We start from the raw sequence: 23276 nt of genomic DNA on the forward strand, positions 1-23276 counted from the left end.
AGGTCACCAAGACAAATGGGAAATGTCTGTGAACCTTCCTTGCAGGGCGCTACTGCCAAATTTCCCACTTCAAGCAACTTCACCCCATTCTTCTTTGTCTTCCAGCCCACTTCTTCCTCCTCTTCCTGTGAGGGACACCCCCCCTCCCCAAGAAAAAGAAGAGAACAATCCACTCTTATAGAAATTCCTGCCTCAGGCTGGGAAAATCAAGGGAGGCAAGAGAGGAAGCGGTGGAGCATGAGGGGCCTGGAAGAGAGAGCAAGAATACATTCATGAACGCAAGCAGATAAAGCAAGAGAAGCACAAGACACTTATTGAGGCAGAACATTCTCCTTCGGAGCTTCTTCTTATGTGGAGTCACCATCACTGTACAGGTCACCATTCATGTCTCCTGCTCTCCCCTCCCCTCCTGCATCATGTGCTCTCAATCTATTTCTATCCAATATTAAAATGCTCAGGAAAAGGTTCCTAACATAGATGCAGTAAAACAAGGACCTCAAAGCGAAGGGTACCAGCACATAGACTGACTACAGGGGTGGGGCAAGGAATGCATGGGTCTTTATTTATAAGGCTTGCGTGGATTTTCTGCAGCCCTGTGGTCAGTATGTGTTTGCAGCTGGCAAAAGAGACAGATTTGTGGAGACATCTTTGGACGTGGATTTGATGCGCAACGTGGAATATAAAAGGGTTATGTGCATTCATAGAAAACAGGTCAATTCACAGTTGCTGGTTATGAAACTGCATTTGTAGGGTAACAAAACTCGGGAATAGAATATCCATGTTCAACAGCGGAATACCTCTCTGTACAAGAGTGAACGTCAGGCAACAATTCAATCAAGCCTTGTTTGCAAGTTTCCCAAGAGAATTTGGCTGGCCAAATGGAAGAGAGAACAGAGGCACGGCCAGTGGTCAGGGTTGATGGGAGCTGTAGTGCAGCAGCACCACACTGACTACTCTTGAATCTCAGGTAGATGGAACTGGGAGCCATCTACCTGCGATTCACTCAAAATCTGTTTTATGATTTCATACCCTCCAACATTTCTCCAATGAAAATAGGGGCATCCCATTCCATAACGATAATTTTACTATTTCTACCTCCCCACTCCTTACTGGGTTGCCCCAGCCACTCTAGGCAGCTTCCAACATATATAAAAACATAATAAAACAGTAAATAACATAATAAAACAGAACATAATAAAACAGTAACATTAAAAAAAAAAACCTTCCCCATACAGGATTGCCTTCAGACGGCCCAGGGGTCAGATAACTCCACACTCTCCAACATTTATCCAAAGAAAATAGGGACATCCTAAGAAAATGTGGGACATTTTGGGATCAAGTAAGAAACTGGGATGGCTTCTCTAAATTAGGGACATCCCTGGAAAATAGGGACACTTGGAGGGTCTGTGATTTGCGCCCTGACAGGGCTATTGTCTTGGCCAAGGCAGTGGAAGAATGTTCAGCCTTTGTAGTATAGAAAGAAGTTCCAGCCTCCCCAGTGCTGTGGCATAACTTAAACACAATTTTGCACAAAGCAAGCTCGACTTAGTTACAATTGCATACAGAGAAGAAAGCTTTGTTTCCTGGTACACCTAATGATCACCCTGCACTGACTGATTCAGATGAGTAAGAGTGTTGTGGAGCAGTTTAGAGAAACCTTTGAATCGCAAAGGATTAGATGACCCTAATTAGGGAGGTCTCTTCACCTCCGTATGAGCTAAGAGGGCTTTAATGGTTTCCTCCCAGGTGAGGCTATGCTCAGGAAGAGAACCCTTTGGGGCATTCAGGCCAACTGAGGAGTATGAGTCATAACAGCAGCCTGTAGAATCCAGCTGCTTGCATACCAGAGGCAGTATGCCTCTGAAGACCAGTCACTGGGAATCATAGGTGGGGAGATTGCTGTTGTGCTCAGGTCCCGCTTGCCAGCCTCTCATGGGCAGCCTATTGTGAGAACAGCATGCTTGACCTCATCCAAAAGGCCTCTTCTTATGTTTATGGAGCTCTCATCCACAGAGCTTTGTCTGCATGGACTTTGTAGACATTGCATCAAGCAACTGATATCCCAGACATTTCTGTGTATTTTCCTGTCACTTTCTTTACTGCAAAAAGTATTGATTTTTTTTTTTTAAGTGGGGGGATATGTTTCCTGTGAAAGCTAGCTTCACTTTAATTGTGCAGCCTTAGTATTAGATTAGCCATAAGTGTGTGGTTCATGTGCCCATTAAGTCACAAATGACACCATAGATTAGACTATACAATACAGATTAGACTATACAGGCAAATAGATTAGACTATACAATAAGGATAATATATTTCAGAATGAAGGTCAGACTGGTGTTTTCTGGCTTTTATAATATTTAAGGACACAATATTTCTGGAAAAACACTCAGTTTTCAACGTTTGTCAAACGTTTTCCAGTCCCCGTACCATATAAGACCTTCAGTAAAGAGAAAAGAAATGTGTCTTACTAATGTACATTGCGCTAACAGAAAACACAAGCATGTTTCCAAAGCACTAATTGGAACGTGGAGGGGAGGTCCTAAAGTAAGCCAGAATAAATAGATGTGATCCCCTTGACAGCCCAGACTTGTTTCAGCTCGCACTTCTAGCATCCAGAATATCAATCTGAAAATAATTTTCAGAAAACATTTTCTATATTTTAGGATACCTGACATATCTTAGGTAAGTAGATAGGTTGCAGTCTTAACCATGTCTACTCAAGCACGTTTAATTCAGTGAGGCTTACTACCTAGTAAGTGGGGCTAGGGCTGCAGTCTTAAGCATACTTTCTCAAGATACAAAGCTGTTACTGGACTGGTGTGGGTGGTAAGCAGAATGCTCTCAGACTGTAATGCCCTAGCTTGACTGGAAATCATAAAATGGACCATAAGGTCTGGCAATTCCTTAGAGATACAGGACAGGCTTAGAGAGACAGAACATGCACAAAACAGGTTTTGATATTGCTGGCTCCAATGACATAAAGTTGATGAGTCAGCTCTCTCTTAAAAAGACAAGGCTAGCTTAAAATATCTGGAGGTAATGCAATAATGATAATGGATCACTTTAATGGATTTTTGGTGTGCCTTACCACATTTTAAAGCTCTGTATTATTCTGCAATAACAAAAGCAAGAAATTTACTTTCCTGAAAACTCCAGACTGATATTTTAAACATGGAACAGCTGGGGCCACAAGCCTTAATATAAAATAAAAGGAAACGATACATTTATGATGCAACCTCATTTATTTAAACGATTTAGTAGATGCAGACTTTGGAAGATAACCAACTAAGTCAAGCTCTGAGTAGACCCATTAAAAGCAATGGAGATAAGTCTACTCAAAATAGGACTTGGGGCTTGTCCACACTTATGTTCGTCCTCCAGGGAAAAAACACACTCTTTACTCTTGAATGGGAACAAACATCAATGGGGTTTTCCGTGGGTTGGCATTTGCTCTGATCCAGCAGTAAAGAACCGGTTTTCCTGGGGAAAGTGGCGGGGTAAACAGATAACTGCTTGGACCCATGCCTAAAAAGCACCAGATAAGCAGAAAACGCCTTGAACCGATGCTTTCCAGGCACAGTACAGGTACGGATGAGCCGTAACATTGGATATTACCCAGCAACATGATAAAAAAAGAGGTGGTTTTTTTCACATCGTTACACTGAATGGCTACAAGAAGGTACATTAAGATAACTGAAAACTTTAAAAACTGAAGTTTGGATATGCAATTCTGTGCAGGAAAATAGCATGTCATTGTGAAGACTATTGCAATGTTGGGAAGGGGAGTAGAGAAGAGGCAAGAAGGTGGAGTAGAGAGAAACTACCGTATGTTTTTCTGAATTGTATTAAACTCATTTTGATTAGGGGTTTCGTGCATTTTGTATACAGTATAACTGAGTTAGAGGACAAGTAGGAATATGAATAAATTCATGTTGAGTAGGACCGTTAATTTACTGCAATGTATTAACAAAGAAGGCTGATCACTGGAGAATTGATGCTTTTGAATTGTGGTGCTGGAGGAGACTTTTGAGAATCCCATGGACTGCAAAAAGATCAAACCTATCCATTCTGAAGGAAATCAGCCCTGAGTGCTCACTGGAAGGGCAGATTCTGAAGCTGAGGCTCAAATGCTTTGGCCACCTCATGAGAAGAGAAGACTCCCTGGAAAAGACCCTGATGTTGGGAAAGATTGAGGGTACAAGGAGAAGGGGACGACAGAGGATGAGATGGTTTGACGGTGTTATAGAAGTGACCAACATGAATTTGACGAAACTCCAGGAGGCAGTGGAAGACAGGAGTGCCTGGCATGCTCTGGTCCATGGGGTCATGAAGAGTTGGACACGACTAAACAACTAAACAACATTAACAGAGTAAGGAAGAAGATTCAGATGGCACATCTACTGGTTAGACTGAACTACAATATTACTATTTGTCACACATTATGTTTACATAATAAAGAGTAGAAGGCTCATTTCTTGTTGACCTTTCAGAAGCAAGAACACTTGTGCTTTGAATGCAAAAGGACTCTGGATGAGTCTCTGGCATTTCTGGTCAGGGGTGGAAAATAAGCCTGTCTGTAAGCCTGGAGAATCATTTCAGGCACTTTAGAACAGAGAAGGCCAATATAGTACCCTCCAAATGAGAGCCAGTGTGGTGTAGTGGTTAAGAGCAGTAGACTCATAATCTGGGGAACCAGGTTCGCATCCCCGCTCCTCCACACGCAGCTGCTGGGTGACCTTCGGCTAGTCACAGTTCTTTGAAGTCTCTCAGCCCCACTCACCTCACAGAGTGTTTGTTGTGGTGGAGGAAGGGAAAGGAGAATGTTAGCCGCTTTGAGACTCCTTCGGGTAGTGATAAAGCGGGATATTAAATCCAAACTCTTCTTCTTCTTCTTCTTAATAATAATGGACTAAAGCTCCCATCATTGTTGACCATTGGCCATGCTGGCTGTGGCTGATGGGAGTTGGACTCCAGCAACATCTGGAGGCAAAGGCAGATCTAGAAGAGCACACTTGATGTGGTTGCACTGGGCACGGAGCTTCTGGGGTCCTGCAGGGGCTGCCACAACTATGACATCCAACGGAATACAAGAGGCATTGTATTTTGGTGTCTCATAGGGCGCCACTGAAATCTGAGGCATCAAGGTCCGCCATTGTTGGAGGGGAATGTATCATATTGGCTATTCTGACTTATACATTACTAAACTACGTAGACCAATCGTCTGACTGACCATACAGCAGCTTCCTGTAATCTGTGTTGGTAGTACAGCCTGGCAAAGAACAAACAACATCTGCATGGCTGTCTACTGTCGGAAGCAGTACCTGTAGCAATGTCCCTCCCTTGCTACACTTGTATCCCACTTATTTTTCCTGAGGTCTGCTGCATGCAGAACTTGAGGAAACTCAGCCGTCAGAAGTTTCTCTAGTTTTCAGAGATGTAGAAACAACCAAGAAACCCAAAGGAACAACAGAGCTGGAGGAACCTCTTGTTTGTAAGGATGTAGGTTGTCATTCCATAATATCATCATAGAAGCATATTCTCTTCATTTCAGAAGTCAGTGCTAACCATTGAGCAGAGAGACAGAAACTTCCTTAGTTTACAGCTGCTTCTGAAAGCCAGACACTCTGGTGTATGAATCAATGACGATGAGCTGGCATGTGGGAGAAAAATAAAATAAATAAATCCCAGCACCCTGTGTTTAAAGTATGGGATCTGAGGCTTGTACTTGCACATATTTAAACTCTCCTCTTCTTTCGCTTCCTCCTCCTCCTCCTCCTCCTCCTCCTCCTCCAGATTTCCTCACCACAAAGGCTTGTCAAACACTTGTCAGCAGCACCTCACTGTGACTGATTCACTCTGAGACGCTGGAGGAGTTACTGCCTTTCACTGCTACTGTACATCTCTGGGCAGACAGGAACAGGGTGGGGAATGGGGAGTGGGAGCTATTAATAAGAAGTCCTTGGGGCTGCAACTACCCACTGGCTGGTGGATTCACAGCTCACATCAGCAAAGGAGAAAGGACGCCTTCAGGACCTGGAAATGTGCCTCAGCTTCCTAGGGGAGTATTTGTTGGCTTTTCCTCATCCTGCCCCCACTTCCACCCCTACACAATGTCTGGTGATGATTCTTTTCCCAGACACGATTTCAGCATAAAACAGCTGTCTTCCCCTGATGTCTACTAGAGCTGAGCACAAGGAAGTGGTGTGGTTTTACAGTTCTACCACACTTCCTTAAAGGCTCCCATTTTCATCCTCCCACCCCTACCCTATCCTGCATCAAACCTTTTAGTTATCTAGTCTGTCATTATCACCCTAGACTTCATCTGCCTTGTCTACTCCTGGGCTCTTTGACAGGAGGAGGAGGAGGGGGAAAATACAGATCTGATGCTCAGATGAGGTTCATCCGGTGAGTGAATTCACCGATGTTTCTATGACTGTTAGCTCTTTCCTCTATAATTGGAATGGGTTTGGTGGTGGTGGTTTTTACTGGTTGCTGAACATACCCAGGAGAATGCAGACACACTCTTTATAGCTATATCATTATTCTCTCAAATACTAGGGATATTCCATCTCAGATGGAGGGATTGGGAATGATGAGTAAGATAATTACCTGGTGCTGCCTCCAGAGGGGGACCCTCTTGCTGTCCCCTCCTACGCGTCATGCAAATATGCTGAGTGAGTGGAAAAAAGGAACCCACATTACCATTCTGAGGAGTCTAAGCCCTTCATCTCTAAAGCCCTGCTCCCTGCATTTATTTTTTACTTAAAGTGTTGTTGTTTTTGTTGTGGCTATGATGATTTCATCAGTGAAATTTAATTAGCATATGAAACCACCTTGTACTGAGTCAGACCATTGATCTTCTAGTCTACTGGTGCTATTTGTCTAGAAAAAGAGGTGCCGGAACTCACCATGAACGCCTCCCTTGTTCTCTTAATGGCAGCGCCAGAACTGAGTTCCAATGAGTTCAGGCTGAAAAATAGCCCTGTAGTCCACTATAGTCTACTTTGGCTGTGAGTGGTTCTCCAGGATCTCTCAGGCAGGCCCCCTCTTCCCCTTAGTTGAGACTGGACCTGTGGCTTTCCATCTACTTAAACTTCCTCACTCCCTCCAAACCCCAACAGTGGATATAATGCCAAACTTGGACTGAGGAAATCAGGGTTCAAAACTCCATTTGGCATGTATGCTACAACGGCCACACGGATATTGTTAGCCCAACACTGGAAAGAAGAACAAGTCCCCACTAAAGAAGATTGGCAAATCAAACTAATGGAGTATGCTGAAATGGCCAAATTAACTGGGAAACTTAGAAATCAAGACGACAACAAATATAAAAAAGAATGAAAAAATGTTTATTGCATATGTACAAAAGCATTGTAAGGAAGTTAATAAATGAGCAGGATTTTAAAAACACTTGTAAGGTTGTGTAGAATGTTTAAATTTGGAGATAATCAAAGATAAAGAGATTATTGACATGCATAAATTAAGACAATACAAAGGAATCAGGGGAGGGAGTGGAGGGAAGTCAATGGATTTGAGTAATCCCAAAACGTGGATTTAATACTATGTGAATACAGTTGTTTGAATTTTTAAATGTTTTTTATTTTTACATTAATGGGATTTTGCTTAATTGTGAAAATTAATAAAAGTGTGTGTGCGTGCGTGCGCGCACGCACGCGCACATATGTCTAACTCCATTTGGCCACGAAATTCACTGGGTGCTTACCCATCTATTAGTATGTATTTACCCAGTGGCAGCTCCCTTGCATCACAAGTTTTGAGGCTGATTGCTCACAGAGAGATAAAGTGAATTCTACTTTACCAGCCCTAAGAATAGTATAGTCTGCCCTACCATTCTGAAAGTTGGCAGAGAGATTGTACCAGTTCATTTAAGAAGAGATAGATGAAATGTTGCAGTGCTGGGCAACTTTGGCCCACCATGGGAAGGAACCATAACTCAGTAGTACAACACCTTATTTGCTGAGATCCCAGGCATCTTGAATTAAGGTAGTAAGTGATCTCTGCCTGAAACTGGAGAGAGTCACTGCTTGCTGGAGTAGGCAGTTCTGGGCTAGCTGGACAAGTTTGACCTGACCTGGTATATGATAGCATCCTATGTTCAAAGAAGGGTGCAGAGTGTCACCTACTGATTGACTTGTGCACTACTTCCTGCATTCATCTACACCAGGCTTCCTCAAACACAGCCCTCTGGATGTTTTGAGACTACAGTTCCCATCATCCCTGACCAATGGTCCTGCTAGCTAGGGATCATGGGAGTTGTAGGCCAAAAAAAACATCTGGAGGGCCGAGTTTGAAGAAGCCTGATCTACACTTTATTGTAGATAAGAACATAGGTGCCAGTTGAAAACATTCCTCTTCAGACAGAACTTTGGCTGTTAAACACCTTATGACCTTTTAAATGTGTGGTTTTCTTTAAAAAAAAATATGTTATGCATTTTGTATTTTTATGCTGTAAATCACCCTGTGATCTTCGGATGACAGCAAGAATAAAAATAAGAATAGTCCTGCTGGATCAGGCGAGGTGCCCATCTAGTCCAGCGTCCTGTTCTCACAGTGGCCAACCAGATGCCCATGGGAAGCCTGCAAGCAGGATATGAGCACAGCAGCCTCTCCCCTCCTGTGGTTTCCAGCAGCTGGCACTCAGAAGCATACTGCCTCTGACGCTGTTAGCAGCCACTGATAGCTTTGAACTCCACAAATTTGTCTAATCCTCTTTTAAAGCTGTCCAACTTGGTGGTCATAACTGCCTCTCGTGGGAGCACATTCCATGGTCTATCTATGCACTGCGTGAATAAGTAATTCCTTTCATTTCATAAAATTTGCAGAGTTGGAAGGGACACAAGGGTCATCTAGTCTAACCCCCTGCAATGCAGGAATCTCAACTAAAGCATCAATGACAGATGGCCATCCAACCTCTTATTTAAAACCTCTAAGGAAGGAGAGTCCACAACCTCCCAAGGGAGTTGGTTCCTCTGTTGAACAGTTCTTACTGTCAGGTGTGCGTGCAGGAGCCAGGCCCTGTGACCAATAGGACTCTGCAGGACTGGGGCCTTCCTAAGTTTGTTCTGAAGAGGCAAGGTGCAGCCTCACAGGTGAGGCCGATTGGTAACTCACAGCACCTGGTGGCAAGAGCTGGGAAGGTCAGCATTTTCCCTTTGGCTCTTTGCCACAGCAACACGTTCCCTGCCTTGCTGCGTTTGACTTCTTGACTCTTTGCTTCTTGATCCTTGGACCCCTGACTTTGTGACTCCTTGCTTCTTGATCCTCGGACCCCTGACTTTGTGACTCCTTGCTTCTTGATCCTCGGACCCCTGATTTCGTGACTCCTTGCTTCCTGACCCTCAGACCCTTGGCATCTTGACTCCCAGCTCTCTGACCCTCGGACTCTTGGCTTTCTGACTCCTGTCTTCTGGACTCCCGTTCCTGCTCCCACCCCACCATCTTGCCCCCGGTCCCGACGTCCCCAGCCAGGACTTCGATCACCCGTGAACCAGACTGTGACACTTACTGTGAGAAAGTTCTTTCTGATGGTTAGTAGGAATCTCCTTTCTTGTAAGTTGAAGCCATTGGTTCAGGTCCTAGCCTCTGGAGCAGGAGAAAACAAGCTTGCTCCATCTTCCATGTGGCAACCCTTGAGATATTTTAAGATGGCATCTCCTCTGTCTCCTTTTTACCAGACTAAACATACCCCACACCCTCAACTGTTCCCCATAGGCTTGGTTCCAGACCCTTGATCATCTTGGTCCTCCTCTGCGCATGTTCCAGTTTGTCAATATCCTCCTTAAATTGTGAGACCCAGAATGGAGCACAGTATTCTAGGTGTGGCCTGACCAAGGCAGAACAGAGCAGGACTATTATTTCCCTTGATCTGGACACTACTTCTGTTAATGCAGCCTGAATAGCTTTAGGGTTTTTTTACGGCTGCATCACACTGTTATGCTCAGTGGCGTAGTGTGGGGGATGCCAGGGGTGCCGGGCGCAACATCTGGGGGGGGCACCGCTGCGGCTGCGCTCCACTCACTGCTCGCAGGAGGAGCAACCGCTGCAGCAGCGCCAACGCCGCCACCGACACCTGGCTGGGTATGGGCAGCCTCCGCACCCCGACGCCGACGCCATCCCCTCGGCCCAGACACAGGCGGTGGCTGCTTTTGCCGACTGGGAGGGAGGAGAGCTCCGAGGGGCCTCGCCGCGCCCTGCGCTCCCCAAAACTCTCCGAGAGGAAGCCGGCGGGCGGGCAAGGGTCTCCCGGCGGAAGGGGGCGCCGCTGGCTCCGGCTCTCGGCGCAAGTCTCAGCCGCTGGGGGGGGGGGGGCGAGGACGGAGCACGGCTGGAAGCCCCCGGACCCAGCCGGGAGGAGGAGAGGCGCTCGCCAAGCCCGGATCTGGAGCTCCACCTACAGCCCAAGGAGAGGAGGGGGCGGGGAGGCGCCCGAGGGGAGGGGGCTTCGGCTGCCTCGGCCCGCGGGGGCTCCGCAAATAATAAATTTAATAAATTCCTGCTGAGCCTTTGGGGGGGGGTCCTTGGCTCCTTCGCTTGCCCCCAGCCCCAGTGGCGTAGCGTGGGGGGTGCAGGGGGGGCCAGGCGCAACATCTGGGGGGGGGGTGCTCGCACTCGAGTGCTAAAATCCACGGGTTAGGGGGCGCAAATTACTTGCCTTGCCCCGGGTGCTGACAACCCACGCTACGCCACTGGTTATGCTTGTGGTCTACTAAGACCCCTAGATGTTTTCATATGCACTACTGGCAGTCCAGGGTTTTTTTTTGCACTGACATTTCTATCATTTCTAATAGAAGAGGTACTGATAACAATTTACAAATGCAAGGCTGTGAGGTGGAAAGTTGAAACACATAATAACATTCTTTAAGTGTAGGAAAGCATGATTTCGTTAGTTACTGAGGAAGCTTCCTAACCATGAGTGGTTGGGACACCAACTCCTCCGCCCCGTCTCTTTAATTCAGACCTTCAGAATACAGAACAAGTTCAAAGTGTGATTTCACATCCACCACACCCCTAGAATTGAGATAATAGGGGGAGGCTTCAAACAGTTGACTTATTGCTTGTCATGCAGCTATTAAAGGCAAAGGAGCCTACGGAATTCTAGAATGCCTGCCAACAGCAAATCTCCCAAGAAAAGGTCAAGTATATGTGCAGCTTAACAGTGCTTCATTTAATTAAAGGGTTTTATGGATTTACTGATTTTAATTGGCTATTGTGCATGTGCTTTAAGAATTCTTACCCACACAGAGCTTTTGGGTTTGGATGGGATTAAAACCTAAATAAGTACCCTTACTGGCAGTGTTCTCAGCATAAACTATTCCTTCAGGTGTTGTTGTTGTTATTACTATTAGAAGAGTGCTAAGAGCACTTTGTGATGTTGGAATGCTAATGATAAAGAAAAGTAATTGGCCAATATCTACTGCTCACAGCAGAGAGACAGGAACCAGGCAATTATGTTCTGAACAGATTTGTTTTAATAGGAAAAGGGCTAGTTGCAAAAATTCTATTATACATACAAATTGATTTTGATAATAATTACACTTCTAAAATGAGATGCTGTCAAGGTGAAAATCCCATTTCCTCTGGTAAATTTTCTTCCCACTGTTGTTACACGTCGTGCCTAAAATTGCTATAATTTACAGAAAGTAGAAATAACAATTTTCTCTTTATTCCTTCAGATTATTTTGTGGCCTTTATAGCACTCAATCAGCATGTTATTTTTCGTATAGTACTTGCAAGCAGTTGGCCTCAGTTTTCCATATTTCATATGGGAAAGACTAATAGAATCCTGTGAAAATTCATAGATGTGGTCTTTGTAAATGCTTCCATGGTACCCATTCCCCACTCACGTGCCAAGCAAAGTCACTCAGAGAGAGTTCCCTGCTGGTGGTAGCCTGTGGAAAGGGAGGATGCAAAACTGGGATGGCACAAGAGCCACTGGATTCTGAGCAAGCCATGCTGGCATCATGTGGCAGCAGTGGACCTGATCCAGGGATCTTCATTACGCAAGCCTGGGAGCTGCCACAGCGAAGAGCTTTTTCCCTGCCTCCCTTCTTCTGCCGTGGTTGGCATAAGCAACAGGGCTATGGATGGGGTGGGAACCTCTTCACTCCATTAAGTCCCACACTGCTAGCCAGGAGTTTGGATTGCATCCTAAGCATTGATAAGAGGTAAGAGATAAGCAGCAGGGACTACAGAAATGACTACAAAAGAATTGTTAAATTTATAATCCATTATATTAATATTTGATAGTAAAAGAATAACTTTCCTTTTACACTTTTTTCATTTACAAACTTAAACAGAAAAATAAAAATGAAAGAGAGAAATCTAGGAGAATGCCAATTTATATTGATTAGGGGTGACAGGAAACAGATAAGCAGAGTGATGCAAGTATTTTCTATTAGACATCCATTGGGTATATTGGTTACCCAAGAAACTAACCCATAGCAAAAACACTCACACTACCCTTCATATATTGCAATATTTGTCATTTTCAAAATGAAGATTGTCTCCATGTATGAAAAATGAAATGATGTTTCTTGCGCGTGCTATAACATGTGTGGCTATGGTTATTCCTTGGAGCAGTGGTGGACTTTGGGGTTTCACATTTCAGCAGTGCTTGGTTTGACATCAAAATTCAGTGCCCCACCCCAACCTCTCACCTTCCATTCTACATCATAGTTGTGGTGCCCCCTGTGGTGCGACTGAACCAGTCACCCTAAATCTGCCTCTGCTTGCAGATTGGAGTTGTCAACTTCTGGGGACCTATCATAAAATATATTCTGTGGCATAATGCAAAATGGCTGCATTTGGGTGTGTGAGTGCGGAACGGCGGAACACAAAATGATATGGGCTTCCCTGGCTCGGTCAACAGAAATAAGCACCTACATCAGCCACCATCACACTCAGATGTTCTTTGCACCACTGTGGGAGTCCAATCCTGGCAATCAAATGTGGGCATGTTTGGGAGAGGGGTGGGTGAGTTCTGTTTTGGGGAGAGTCCAAGCCACTGTAAACAGAAGCTGCACGGGAAGAGCTTGTGAATTGTGAAATTTTGAGGTGATATTTTGTAGGTGCTAAGGGACCTATACTGCAAGCTTTTTGGGGTGGTTTACATGTTGCTGCATATACGTGCAAAAGAACTGCAGCTTGCGTGGGTCCTTCAGGGGCCACAATACCCTTGGTTGCTTTTAAAAAGGCGGTGCTTACGACATAAGCAATGTTACATGCTTTGCAAGAACCTACAACAAAATGTTGCAGGCTGGAGAGGGAACTATCTCTCCATCCTCTTTTTTCTATGAGGGTCCATTCCTCTCTTCACCCACAAATTCTCTGCTCCCCGCCCTCAACAACCAGCCATCATTTCCAACCGGGCTGTTGCCTCTTTCGTTATCCCCGCCCCGATTTTTCTTTCTGAACTTCTGCAGCCACCAGGAGGATTCCCAAGAATGCTGACACTTCCCTCTTGTCCGGGAGGGGGATTTGGCACTCGGAGAACGACCCCCGCCCCGCCTTCACTACAATGACGAGCGCCCTCTAGCGCTCCCTCTGCGCTCCAGCGGCCCTCCAGTTTGGCGCTCTCCTCCCGCTCCCATTGGCTGTCCTCGCCTTGGCGCCCAACACAAGTTCATGTCGGGCTGAACCAATTCCTACGAGGTGGGGGGAGGAAACGCTTTATTAGCTGGCGGGCCTTTTTCACCGAATCCTGAATGCGGCGCGAAAACCGCAGGTAGAACAGCGCTTTCAAGACGTGGGAAGGGACGGGCGCATTCCGCTGCCTCTTCGTGCTTTCCTTTCCTGGGTGTACTCCCAACCCTCCTATTTCCAGAGACTAAATGGTGCGTTCCGCGGCGAACGGGATCGGGGAGGCTTCGCCGCCATTTTGTCCGTGGTTTGTGAGCGGGGCGGGCTCAGCGCTGAGGAGAGGCCGCCGCCAGCATGTATATCAAACAGGTAAACGGAGTGATGGGGCCTCTTTTTTGCGATGAGGCGGCTCCGCTGTCGCAGGGGAGGGCGGCTTCATTAAAGTATCTGATGGGGGAGGGCGACGCTGGCAACGATATTTCGGTGGGGGGGGGATCTGGTTTGGGGAGGGAGAAGAGGGGCTTCAGCTCGAGGGGGGTTTGCGGCGGCTTTTTGCTCGGGAGGTTTTTTCTCCTCACGGGATGATCCCATAGATGGAGGGAGGGGGGCGGCCGAGGCTGTCATCTCCGAAAGGGCCTTTCTGGCGGATCCCACTTTCGAATGAGGGGCGGGGGGGTCCTCTTTCTCAGACTGGAGGGGGGGAGGTGGTTTCGCCTATGGCCTGCGTATTGCAGTGCATGGCGGGGAGAGATGTAAACACTGGGAAGTCCTGGGGCCCATCTGGAGCGGACGTTCAGAATACCATATTGGTAGCGATGTGTCATTGCAGGGGTAGACTTTCCTCTTCAGAATCCGGAAGGATCCAGTTAAAAGGCAGGATTATGTGAATCAATCAATCAAATGTGAATGCTTTTTTTAAAAAAGTATGTATTCCCTTCTCAGGCCTCTCTGAGTCTGTTAAAGGAAGGCCCCTGCCTTGTGCTTAAAAGCTATGGTCTCACCAACAGTAGTAGGTGAGGGGGGCAAACCTGGATTGCAGCACTTCAGATTGCAGGTGGGCTTGCATGGTTGGACAGTTCCACCTCCGCCATAGAAGAAAGGCCCCATGCACGTAGTTGTGCATCTGTCTCAGGGAGAGTTCGCCTTTGGCGGTGAAGTCAAACCGTTGGAAGGTTGCAGAGCCTGCTGTGGCTGTAGAGACCAATGGGGAGAGACATGTTTTGTTGCAGCTAGGGCAGATGAAGGCATCCGGTTGTAGTGCTGCAGATGCACCATGGCATTTCTTCTCTTGGTGCTGTCATTCCTCCTATGGTCATTGTTGTGGATGCACAACCAGACTGTCTTGTCTCCAGGCACTGCAGTTGTCTGCAAAGGACATCCCACATGGTTGGGTTGATGTTGCCAGCCTTCATGTCATGTTTGCAGACATTTTTGTGTCACAAGAGCCGGTCTGCCAATCTGCTGGTGCTGGAAGCCAGCTACCCATAGAGCACATCCTTGGGGATCCTGCTATCTTCCATTCTGTGGACATGACGAAGCCAACATAGATGTTGCTGAGACAAAATTTAAATGTGCTGGGAATGTGGGCTTGGGAGAGCACATCTTTGTTTGAAGCTGTCCTGCCATGTGATGCCCAAAATCCTCCTAATGCAGCACATGTGGAAGGCATTGAGGCATTGCTCCTGACAGTTGTACATAGGACAGCTCTCTGCCTGCCTGCCTGCCTGCCTGCCTGCCTGCCTATTGTGAAAAGCTGCATCTCCCAAGGACACTTTGAGTGTCTGATTTGCATTCTCCTTGGCGCTAAGAGAGATAAAAACATAATAATCTCTAACTGGTTTAAAAACCTAGCCAAAGCTCAACTTTTAACTTTACCTTCAGCCCACTCTTCAGCTTATCAGCTAAACATTGCAACTGAAACTTGAAACTTACACTTAACTTAAGCTGAAAGCTAAACCTGCAATATTGAATTTAAAGATGACCTCCCCACTTTCTCAATCTGCACTATGACTATGTGGAACTACTCTTGCGAACTGTGGGGTTTTCTTTTTTTGTTTTTGCATTTTATTTACCCTTGATTTATTCTAGCTAGGTGTTCGTGGTTTCTTTCAAACCACAAGGTGGGTGCACACAACACAATGCTAGCACATCAAGAAAAAGCAGGGGAAGCTCATTCATGTTAAACCATAGTTCAAAACAAATTAGGGTTTAACATCATGTGGCCATTTGGAAGGTAACATGCATCACTGTCAAAAACCAGCACAAAAAGAAATGCAAGGAACCGTTTTTCAGCTTACAACTCTTTGTCTAATTTTCAAAGGACATGGACATTTTATACCCTATTGTGCAGTTTCTTCAGATTTCTTATCAAAACTCTGTTTTGAATCTTAAGTTCTCTGGATGCTATCCACAGATCTTCTTTCCTATATATGGGTTCCTTTTCTCCCCACTAGCCCTGGATAATTTTCTTTCTTTCTTTTTTTTAATGAACAGACAGTTTATATGGGCAGTGTCTTTTCCCATCATGAAAGCCATTCATACATACCTTTCCTGTGTGGATTTGCTTCAGTGTTTTCCACTGTTTGGGGAGGCATGGCCTGTCTACAAAGTTTGTGTTGTATGGGGTTTTCAAGGTTTAGCATGATTTTGTTGGTGTCACATGTCGACTTTCTGATAGATCAAAAGATGTCTGTACAGGCTGAAACATTTCCTACACTCCAGACATTTATATTGTTTTTCTCTTGTGTGCAAGCTGCAATGAGTCCTGAGGTGTGTGCTCAGACTGATACATTTACCACACTCGAAGGCACTTGTAAGGTTTTTCTCTAGTATGCACTCTCCGATGACTAGCAAGGAGGGATATGTAAGAAAAATATTTCCCACTTTGTAGGCATATGCACTCGTTTTGTCCAGAGTGGGTCGCCAGGTGACTTCCAAGATGAAACCCCTGAGTATGTCATTTTCCACAATCTGGATGTTCATAAAGTTTCTCTCCTCTGTGGACTTTCTTGTGCATTCTTAGGTGTGAGTGCTGAGTGAGGTATTTCACACACTTCAAACATTGATAGGATTTCTTTTTTGTCTGGATTCTCTTAAGTGCTGCAAAATTTGGCTGTCAAGCAAAACCTTCCCCACATTCCAAGCACTGATAAGGCTTCGCTCCTGTGTGGCTTCTTTGCAGGCTGAACTCATGTACTTAAATTACTGAGCTGGGTGTGAAATCTTTTTTGAAATTATTGTATTAGCAGAATTGCAAACATTTTATATATGATGCTAGCTGTTTAGTAATTAGTGATATTGTTTCATGTTTACATGTCACACTGGCAAGATCTGGCTTTTTAAAGAGTTTATTGATTTAATATGATTTGGCTAAATGTAAAAAAGCTCCTGCCCACGTAGCAGTTTGAAAGCACATCAAAGTGCAAGTAGATAAATAGGTACTGCTCCGGCAGGAAGGTAAACGGCGTTTCCGTGTGCTGCTCTGGTTCACCAGAAGCGGCTTAGTCATGCTGGCCACATGAGCCGGAAGCTGTATGCCGGCTCCCTCGGCTAATAAAGCGAGATGAGTGCCGCGACCCCAGAGTTGGCCACGACTGGACCTAATGGTTAGGGGTCCCTTTACCTTTACCTTTTAAAAAAAGCAAAAGCTATTGTTCAATTCTTGGCTTAATCACCTATATAATTTGGGTTGAAGAGCCAAAAGTGAGCCAGTGCAATGCCATGTAAAGGGTATGATTTGATGCAGCAAAACCAGGTTTTATTTTCTGCATATCTTCGATGAGTTCTTGATTTGGGGCAACTTTATAGGATTGTAATAATTAGGAACTGTATAAATTAATATTATTAATCATTAATATTAACAAAGTTTTCTTGATGGTATACAAAGTTTGTAAAAAAAACCAAAACCTGGAGAGATGATAATAGACAATGTCTATTTTTTTAGGGCATTGGATGTTGTTGCTGTTGCTGTTGTTCCAGCTGTTCATCCATTAATGCTTCCTAGTGACTATATAGTCCTTCCCCAAGTATACTTCCTGCTAATTCTCAAATAACTTGTAGCTTAGAAAGTACAACAATGAATATTGTACCATTGAAAACTATTACTCTTTTAAAACGTGTAGTTATAAAAGCTGCAGGTGATAGCAAATAATGATGGTATTGTTGGCCGCTTTAAAAACTTGCACTTGTTTATTTCAGGTGATCATCCAGGGGTTCCGAAGCTACCGAGATCAGACTATAGTAGACCCCTTCAGTTCAAAGCATAATGTCATTGGTAAGTTTTTCTAGGACAATGACTATAATATTAAATGTGTATCGTTTAAGTGAGCCTCTTCATGGAGGTGATAGAAATATTATTTGTTCTTCATAGTGAGGCGGTTGCTATTCCTTGAGTGTTTATATAGTTTTTCCCTGAAGGGCTTGAAGGTTTCTGCATTGCCCTGTAAGATTCAAAAGGGGATTCCTTCTAATAAACACACGTTTCTTCACAAACATTGTTGCAAGGAAAATGGAACCTTTTCACAGCATAGCCTAGAAAGAGATAACATTTCTTCTTGCCTCTTTATCTGTCAGTTAGTAGTTCAGAATGTTATTGTATCTTTCAGTTAAAATACCACATAGTTAAGAAAGCAATCCAGAACTGTATCAAAAGGTCATTCACCAGTGGTGAACTGAGGAGACCAGATTCAAGTACTAGTTTTCCTATGGATGTTACTGGGAGATCCCATTAGGAGTCATTGTTTCTCACGTTGTTGTGCTAGTAATATGTAGGTGAGTGGGAGAAGACTATGTTAGTATAAACTCTTAGGAAGAAAGTGTGATAGAATCTTAACAAAATAAAAATCCATTTCAAACTTGAATACCATCCATTCGTATGGCCAAGTCAGGGAATAGTTCTCTTCTGGGGACTGGAGAGGGAAGATGTCCCTATAATAGCTTATTCTAGTTCTGTTCTTTTCCATTCATCCACAAGCAGGGCTGTAGCCTTCCCACATGATACCCTCTGTCATGGCCAGAATCCAAAACTGCAGTGGAAGCTCACACAAAAATTTTGTTAGTGTGTGACCTAGGAAGGACAGGTTATTTCTTTAAAAAAATTTCTCTCACCAGGAGAACATTACAAGATATGATAACCAGTACAGTGATTAGCTATTCTCCTGTATAATCTAAAGACACTAGTGGGGAGGTACATGCATTTCAAAGTTAGGGGACTGCTGAAAAGAATTTGGTGACAAGTAGTCAAACTCTTGAAAGTTAGAGAATGTCATCATACAGATTGTTTTTATTGAAAATTGGCTGGTTTTCATAAGCTATAATAACTATTAGGATTCTTTTATATTATTTTCTATCAGAAAAGGTGGCTAACAAAAGAAATACAAAAAACAATACTAAAAATAGACAAATGAATTGGTCTCCTCCTTCTCGCTCTCCCATACAGAGTGATTGGCTGTTGCTGGCATTCAAATGAGAAGGGGCAATTATACAGGACAAACATATGTCAAAGAGTCTTTCTCACTCTGCTGAGCTGCAGAGTTGATAACACACAATGGAGTCCCATGGGGATGGGTCAGGGTCAGGTGGCAGTTCGGCCAACCTTATAATTTATTGTCATTGATCTTCCACTCTTTACATACATTTGTTTAGCTGTTTTACAGCTATAATCCTCAATTTAGAAACATTTAGTTACTGAAAATACACAATTTAACCTGATCCTTATGTGTAACTTACTTTTTCTTTTTAGTGGGCAGAAATGGTTCTGGAAAAAGCAACTTTTTCTATGGTAAGTGAAAGCTTATGTATAATAATCTAAAATGTCTTCTCCAACTCCTTCCATATCCCAATGTGCCTTGCCTGAGAAGGTGCATTGCTTGGGGAACGTTAATTGCAAGACAGATGAGTTTCTTTTAATCCCCTTCTCTTGCAACCTCCTTCACTCTGGCGATGGGTTCACTTGCTGAGTGGGTGGCATGTTTAGTGGTTGACATCCATGGCCGGACGCTGGCTAATGCCTGGCAGTGGACCTAGTGGAGTGTGTGTTTTGGGGGGAGAGGGTAGATGAAAGCAGGAAATTGTGTCTCTCAAAGCATTATTATTATTATTATTTAATTGGTCATTGTGGGGCAGGCATCTGGGTTCTGCTTCAGACTGAAGTAATTGAAAAATCCCTGAAGAGATCCTTGCTTTAACATTTGTTCAGGTTTTGCAACACATTGAATGCAACCTATGCTGTTATTTATAAGAGATTCATAAAAACTGTTGATTGATAGTTTTGAATACTTCTGAACACAATCCTAAAAATTAACATCTTACTTTATTTTCTTCATTATAGCAATTCAGTTTGTTCTCAGTGATGAATTCAGTCATCTTCGTCCTGAGCAAAGGTTGGCTTTGTTGCATGTAAGTGAAGATAACAGTTACATGTGAGCATGCTATTGTTGTAAAATAGTTAGCTGGAATAATAGTGCATATTACTTGCATTTGTTGAAATGATAAGTAGGTGATGCTATTATTTATACTTTTGGGGTTTAACCTTGATCAGCTGTCTTGGGCACTCTTTGAGGGGAAAGATGGAATAAAAATCCCTCAATAAACAGTAGGCATTCCACTGTTTGGAAAAGGTTTACTTGCTTAGAGATGTAGATGTACACTTAGAACAAGAGGCCTTGAACATGCTCAGACAGATTTTTTTTCTTCCTGAGAATCTGGTTAGCTTAGTTTCATACTTAAATTCATTAGTGGTTTCCCACCAAAAGGCTTCATTAGAGCAGTCTAATTTAGAAAACAAATGGAAAAAAAGTTGTTACAAAGCTATTAAATCACTGAAAAATGGGCATGGCATGGGGGAGATTGTAATACAAAGTACACACTTTAAAATGTGGATTAATATGAGGATCTTTCTTAGGAAGGCACAGGTCCTCGTGTTATTTCTGCTTTTGTGGAAATCATCTTTGACAACTCGGACAACAGGTTACCTGTAAGTTAAAAATCTCGTACGTCAGCTTGTTTTCTTTAGTTTATATTAAGAGGCATAGTTTGCAATATCTGCCCTTCTGTTTTATTAAGATTGATAAAGAAGAAGTATCTCTTCGCAGAGTCATTGGCGCTAAAAAGGACCAGTATTTCCTAGACAAGAAAATGGTGACGTAAGCGCAGTTCCTTTTTTCTTTTAAACCAAATCTGGATTAAATGTACACCATAACAGGGTTTTTTGGGGGGGGATGTTTTATTGTTAAACTTGATAATCATTTTAAAAATCATGTATGTAAGTCAACTAGAGACGTTTTATATTTAGTTGACAAATGAATAGGAGGAATCCAGGATGCTCATAGCTGGGTCCTCTTCTGATGCCTGCAAGTTCATTTTGGAACCTAGAAAATCTCAGTCTTCAGTTTTTCTGAAAAAACAGTTTTGATTACTGTTTCAGTCTTCATGTTTGTTTGGGGGGGGGGGCTTGAAACATTGTAGGTGGAATTCAGTGGTTTGCTCTTCCAATCTCTGTGTCTCTCCCAAGATGTTGCAGAAAGTTGCACCTTGCCTGCCCACCCACCACTTGCTGTTCTGGGGGTGTTATTCCATGTTGGGGAGAGAGGTTTGGAAGAGACAGTCCAACTCTGGCATTTGTACCAAGCACAGTATAGCTTTGTTAGATTTGTATCTGCCCTCATCCACCTTTAAACAAACACTCCCCGTGGAAGTACGCGTTAGAATAAATCACATGCATTTATTTTTGCAAATAAGTGAATGTGTAACTCACAGAGTTTCCAGCAAACAAGTATTCATCTTCTGGCAGTAAAATAAAGAAGAAAAAAGGTTCCAAATTGCCACTTTGCATTTGGCAAGACACAAACTGTTTAAAGGAAAAGTTCTTGGTTTGCTTACAAAAAGGATCCTCCAATCTTTGGGTTAGCAAATATGTCCCACAGAGGACCTTACGGTCTTCAAACAAAAACATCTTGGAGGTCCCGGGCCACAGAGAGGTTAGGCTGGCCTCAACCAGAGCCAGGGCTTTTTCGGCTGTGACTCCGATCTGGTGGAACGCTCTGTCACAAGAGACTAGGGCCCTGCGGGACTTGACATTTTCTGCAGGGCCTGCAAGACAGAGCTGTTCCACCAGGCCTTTGGCCAGGGCACAGCCTGACCCCCTCCTTTGGCAAGCCTTACAGAACTCAAGCCCAATGGTTGCCATTAATCTGATTTGAATTGATTTTATAATGAAATGATTTTAGAATGTTGTATCATTTTAATGTTGTTAGCCGCTCTGAGTGGGCGGGATATGAATAAAATTTTATTATTAATATTATTAAATGCATGTGCTAAAGAGTACATGCCATGTGCTAGGGAGTACATACCAGGGATTCAGTTCTGAGTGATCATGAATTTTGCACTGCTAGTCAGCTTTCCCAGCTTGCCTGGAACAGTTTCTTGAAAATGATCCCAAGGCAGGTGTTTTAAATAATTGGTTTAACTTTATGCTGGAGTCTTTTGCATTAAAAAAGAATTGTCTTCACCTATGATGGTCACGTCTGAAAGTTAATGCCTATTGGAAACAGTAAGAGAAAGAATACGGAAGGTCAGGGCACCAAGTATTTCATACTCCTGTTGGAGGTATTCATTTGTCTAAATAAGAATCCATGCAAACCTAAGTTGGTGCTCCCAACAAGTATATCACCTAAATTGGTGATATACGTATTGGCGGCAGCAAAATTAAACCTAGAATATATTTGAAGGACAAGGAAGAGCTTGTGCCAATGAATTGCAAAAGTTTGGTGCCAAGAATTGGGAAAAGGGGGGTAATGATATTTCAGTAGCAAGTATTCTGTCATCTGTGTTCGACCTGTTACTTCCCGTATAGAAGGAGGACTGAGCAGCAAGCACTTAAATGAAACAGAAGAAATTTTCATGTCTGAGTCTAATGGAAGCAGGCCAATTGTTATTTTTGTCCTGTATTATTTATCTCATTCTAAACTGATCCACTGAAAGCTTTACTGTTTGAAAACTTGCTTCCAGGAAAAATGATGTGATGAACCTTCTTGAAAGTGCTGGATTTTCTCGCAGCAACCCCTACTATATTGTCAAGCAAGGAAAGGTATGATGATTACTATCCTTTGAACAAAGAACAATAGTAACTTGAATGCAAAGAATAAGTAGTTCTCAAATAAGTAGGCATATTATTTTACATTCTATTTTAATTTATGTATATTTCCTTAATAATTTGAAAAATCCCATGATATGTGACTGTAGCTGCTGTCTGGTTAGCGTGCTTCAATTCTTGTGGTATTCTTTCTGTCAGTTATGTTTTTATGGTGCTGGAGTGTAGCAGTAGCATAATGATAGAGAGAATTTAAACTGAATATTTGAGCAGTGATAAATTAATTATACCAAATTATTTTTTCCTAAAGAATCTCCTATACAGTCATATTTTCAGTTGAGAAAATATTTTCAGTTGAGAAAATTGTATGCTCAGATAGACCTGACAGTATCAGTTTTAGGCATATAGATGGGTTGAGTTTTCACCAAACATTTGTTAACACTAGTTACAAAATGCACAAGTCTTTTCCTGACTCTAGCACAGGGGTAGTCAACCTTTTTATACCTACCGCTCACTAATGCTTGATGGAAGGAGGATTCAGCTTGTGCCATAGAACCCCCTACTGCTCAGCTAGAATCCTGAAACGCCC

At 43.6% G+C, this 23276-nt stretch overlaps 1 protein-coding gene across 1 annotated transcript in view; it reads left to right on the top strand.

Annotated features, from left to right (window-relative positions):
• The first annotated feature begins 13666 nt into the window (after nt 1-13666).
• SMC3 (structural maintenance of chromosomes 3) overlaps nt 13667-23276 on the top strand; it is a 30689-nt gene continuing 21079 nt past the window's right edge. The window contains exons 1-7 of the mRNA XM_028730317.2: nt 13667-13968; nt 17797-17872; nt 19340-19378; nt 19928-19995; nt 20501-20572; nt 20662-20741; nt 22606-22684. Coding sequence (XP_028586150.1) covers nt 13954-13968; nt 17797-17872; nt 19340-19378; nt 19928-19995; nt 20501-20572; nt 20662-20741; nt 22606-22684 — 429 coding nt within the window. The 5' untranslated portion in view covers nt 13667-13953. The remainder of the gene's footprint in view (nt 13969-17796; nt 17873-19339; nt 19379-19927; nt 19996-20500; nt 20573-20661; nt 20742-22605; nt 22685-23276) is intronic.

This window comes from Podarcis muralis, chromosome 6 (genome assembly GCF_964188315.1).
Source record: "Podarcis muralis chromosome 6, rPodMur119.hap1.1, whole genome shotgun sequence".
NCBI lineage: Eukaryota > Metazoa > Chordata > Lepidosauria > Squamata > Lacertidae > Podarcis > Podarcis muralis.